General features: G+C 59.6%; 1 protein-coding gene across 1 annotated transcript; it reads right to left on the bottom strand.

The window, feature by feature from the left end:
- Positions 1 to 187: 187 nt before the first annotated feature.
- On the bottom strand, positions 188 to 3,504 carry LOC116629755 (keratin, type II cuticular Hb6; the record flags this gene model as incomplete). The annotated part of the gene is made up of 5 exons (XM_032399983.1): positions 188 to 352; positions 583 to 678; positions 1,438 to 1,498; positions 2,256 to 2,464; positions 3,175 to 3,504. Coding segments are annotated over 5 exons (861 nt in total), but the record flags the coding sequence as incomplete, so codon positions are not given.
- Between the last annotated feature and the right edge of the window lie 8 nt (positions 3,505 to 3,512).

Genomic DNA, 3,512 nt, shown 5'->3' with positions numbered 1-3,512 from the left:
GTTGTACAGTGCTCAGCCTGTGCAACCATACGTGGCAGCCCTGCCCAGCCACTATAACCTGAGAGCTGTCTGCCCTTCTGTTACCATCCAAGGGATCGGAATCCCCAGACAAAAGAAACCTTGTTATTATATACCTGGATTCCCTGCCACTGCCATGTCTAGGAGGCAGGTGTCCTCCGCCCCTCACCTTGCTGCGGTACCAGGACTCGGCCTCAGCCCGGCTGCGGCTGGCGATGTCGTCGTACTGAGCCTTGATCTCGGCCACAATGCAGTCCATGTTCAGGTCCCGGCTGTTGTCCATCTTGACGATGACCGAGGTGTCTGAGATGTGGGCATTGAGAACACGGATCTCCTGCAGACGGTGGGGGGTGGGAGGATGGAAGGATCTTGTTTACACCCCAGCCTCATCCACCACAGCGTGGACCCAATCTTCTCAGCCCTTCCCTGGTCTCCAGGCTCTGCTCACATGACAGCCTCATGGATTGCAGCCCCAGCCCAAATCCCTGGCCAACTCCAGTCCTAGGCCAAAGCCCCCTCTTCCAGGCTGGCTGCCAGTTTTCTGCCTGTACCATGGCCCCTCACCTCCTCATACAGGCGCCGCAGGAAGTCGATCTCCTCAGTCAGGGCCTCCGCGTTGGCCTCCAGGTCTGACTTGCGGAGGTAGGCGCAGTCCACATCCTGGAAAAGTGGGGTGTCTTTGAGCGAAGAGGACCCGTGGTGGTCATCACCCCAAGCTCCTCTCCCTTCTCCCCCATCCTTGGAGGCCAGGGGAAAGGATTCCCAGTGTTCCTATTCCCATCCCATCTCCATCTCTTCTGGCCTGCCCAGGATGGGCTTCACAACCTCCTGCTCTTCTGGGAAAAAACCCCTTTGTGCCTGGAGATGGGCCACCAGCCTCGCACTCCTCTTATGATTCCAGCTCTCCTTTGTAGCCTCCTTAATCCAAGAAGCCCATCAGACAGACTCCCTGCTTGGCCACCTCGACCCCTCCCCGGTCCCCCCGGCAGTCCTCCCAGACTCCACCTGGCCACTCCCGATTCTGCTCCATCCTCCCCACACCCTGTGGCTGCACCCCTCCTTTTTGTCAGACTTCGCACAACGTTAGACAGGATATTGTCCCTCCATAGAGAGCCTGCAGTTGCTCTGCCTCCCTGGGACCCCCGCCGGAGACCACCATTTCCGAAGCAGAGCAGGACATCCAGAGGTCAGCCCAGCCATCCACCTGCCCCAGGGCAGGGTGTTAGTGGACACTGCAAGGTTATCACCCTTCATCAGTGACCTGAATGAGCCTTTCATGACCTGATTTCTGGGATTTCCCATCTCGATGTGGCCAGGTCATGTACCCCACACTGAGGTTGAGACCCTCTGGGTCTCCCCAGGAAGAGTCTGTCATTCCAGGATCCCTGATGTCTGTGCTTCCGATCCCACATTACTCACCTTCTTCAGAGCCACAAATTCATTCTCAGCTGTTGCTCTCAGAGAAACTTCCTCCTCATACCTGAGGCAGAAGAGGGCAGAGAGGGAGGTCAGGGAAGGGCAGGTCTCTCCAGAGGCCGCTGCCACTTCATATCAGTGAAGGGGGCAATATTAGGAACATCCCAGCAGCCGGGACCCTGGCAGCTCTGCTGGATCCTTTCTTTCTGGCTGGATCTGGAACGTGTCTGGGATTCTCTCCCCACTTTGAATTGAGGGGTCAGGAGAGCCTACGTTCCGGGACCTCACAGCCCCATTCCCAAAGCTGCTGTGAGGTCCCCTCAGGAAGAAAATAAGGACACAGCACGCAGCCCTGGGCTAGGATTGCAGAGCAACGCCCCCTCCCCTGGGTGTCCATCCTAGCTCAGGCTGGGGGCCTATGCCACCCATCAACAATCAGCACTCAGCACCCTGGGCAGTGGGTCACCCAGAGCCCCAGAACCCATCACCCCAAGGTGCTACAGGTGGGAACTGAGAGGTCAGCGGGAGAAGGCCTGAAGCCAGCAGAAGTCCCCTCTCCCCGCCCACCGGGCCCAGGGGACAGCCTCCGAGAAGAGAAGGCCAAAGTAGGAGAGATATGTGTGCTGGGGGAGTCCCAGGCTTGTGCTCAGGCAGGCCACTGGGCACCAGTGGCACAGATGAGAAGATCCTACTGCACACGGCACCCCCGCCCCGGCCTGCATGGCCTCTTGCCCTTCTGGGAAATTCCTCTCAAGTCTAATCCAATGGGCTCCAAGTCAAGTCCATTTCCTGTGCCCAGCGTCACGCCCGGCCGCACTCACTTCTTCTTGTAGCCCTCCAGCACCTCCTGCACGTGGTTGAGCTCCGAGGCCAGCCTCCCGCTGTCGGCCTCCGCGCACTCGGCCTCCCTCCTCAGGGTCTCGATGTAGCCCTCGAACAGGGGCTCCAGGTTGCTCTCGCAGCACTTGCGGTTCTGGTAGAACTGCCACTTGGTCTCCAGCAGCTTGTTCTGCTGCTCCAGGAAGCGCACCTGCGTTCAGGGTATGAGGAGGGCGTCAGATGGCTCCTGGTGTCCCAAAACCAGTTTGGGGTGGGGCTGATTGCTTTAGGGTAACCTCCCAAGCCTGTAGCTCAGCAGAGATTTGGCAGAGAGGGGCAGTGGGACACAAGGTGACTTCTGGCTTTCCTGACTGTCATCTGTGTCTGGAGTTTCCAATTTAGGGATGGGAGCCAGGGTTGGGAAAGGTCAGTCCCTGCTCTCAGGGACATTGACTTATCCAGACCTGGTGAGTCCAGGCGGCATGTGGTTTGGGGCCAGCTAGAGGTCTCTATTTTGCCTCTGACCTGGTGCCCAGCCTAGGTCCTGAGCGTGGGCGGGGTACAGGAAGGCTGTGGTCTAGGACACCCACCCATAGGATGGCCCTGTGGTCCTCTTCCTATTTCTTATGTGCATCCTTGTGTCTGCATGCATGGACTGCCCTCTTGCTCTGGCATGCCAGTTCCGAGCCTGTCCTTGTTTCTCTGTGGGGACCTGCCTGCCTGGACGGAGGTTGCCTGTGATAGCGACACTATCAAATCAGGAGCCTCTGCTCTCTATGCTCATGTCTTTGGTCCACGAGTGCCCTGGGTGTGTGTCCACGTCCTGCATCAGACTGGGAGCTCCCCTGGACCACATCTCCTCTCTTCAATGCCTAGCCCAGGAACCGAGGGCTCAGGAAGTGTGTGATCAAGGACACCCACCTTGTCGATGAAGGCAGCGAACCTGCTGTTGAGGCACTTGATCTGCTCCTTCTCCTCGTGCTTCACGCACTGCGCATTGGGGTCGATCTCCAGGTTGAGGGGCGTGAGGAGGCTCTCGTTGACCGACACGCTGGTGATGCAGGGCGGGCTGGGCCCGCACACGCCGCCGGAGCGGTAGCCAAAGCTGCGGCCGCAGGAGCCGGCGCGGAAGCCGCCGCAGACGCTGTGGCTGCCGAAGCCCCCGGTGAGGCCGCGGTAGCAGGAGACGCCGCGGTAGGGGGCGGCCGTGATGCAGCAGCGGCCGGGCCGGGGCCCGCAGGCCGACATGCAGCTGAAGG

The sequence above is a fragment of the Phoca vitulina genome, unplaced genomic scaffold (genome assembly GCF_004348235.1).
Source record: "Phoca vitulina isolate PV1807 unplaced genomic scaffold, GSC_HSeal_1.0 scaffold2762, whole genome shotgun sequence".
Lineage (NCBI taxonomy): Eukaryota > Metazoa > Chordata > Mammalia > Carnivora > Phocidae > Phoca > Phoca vitulina.
The sequence above is the reverse complement of the archived record's forward strand: the minus strand, read 5'-3'. Positions and strand labels throughout refer to the sequence as shown.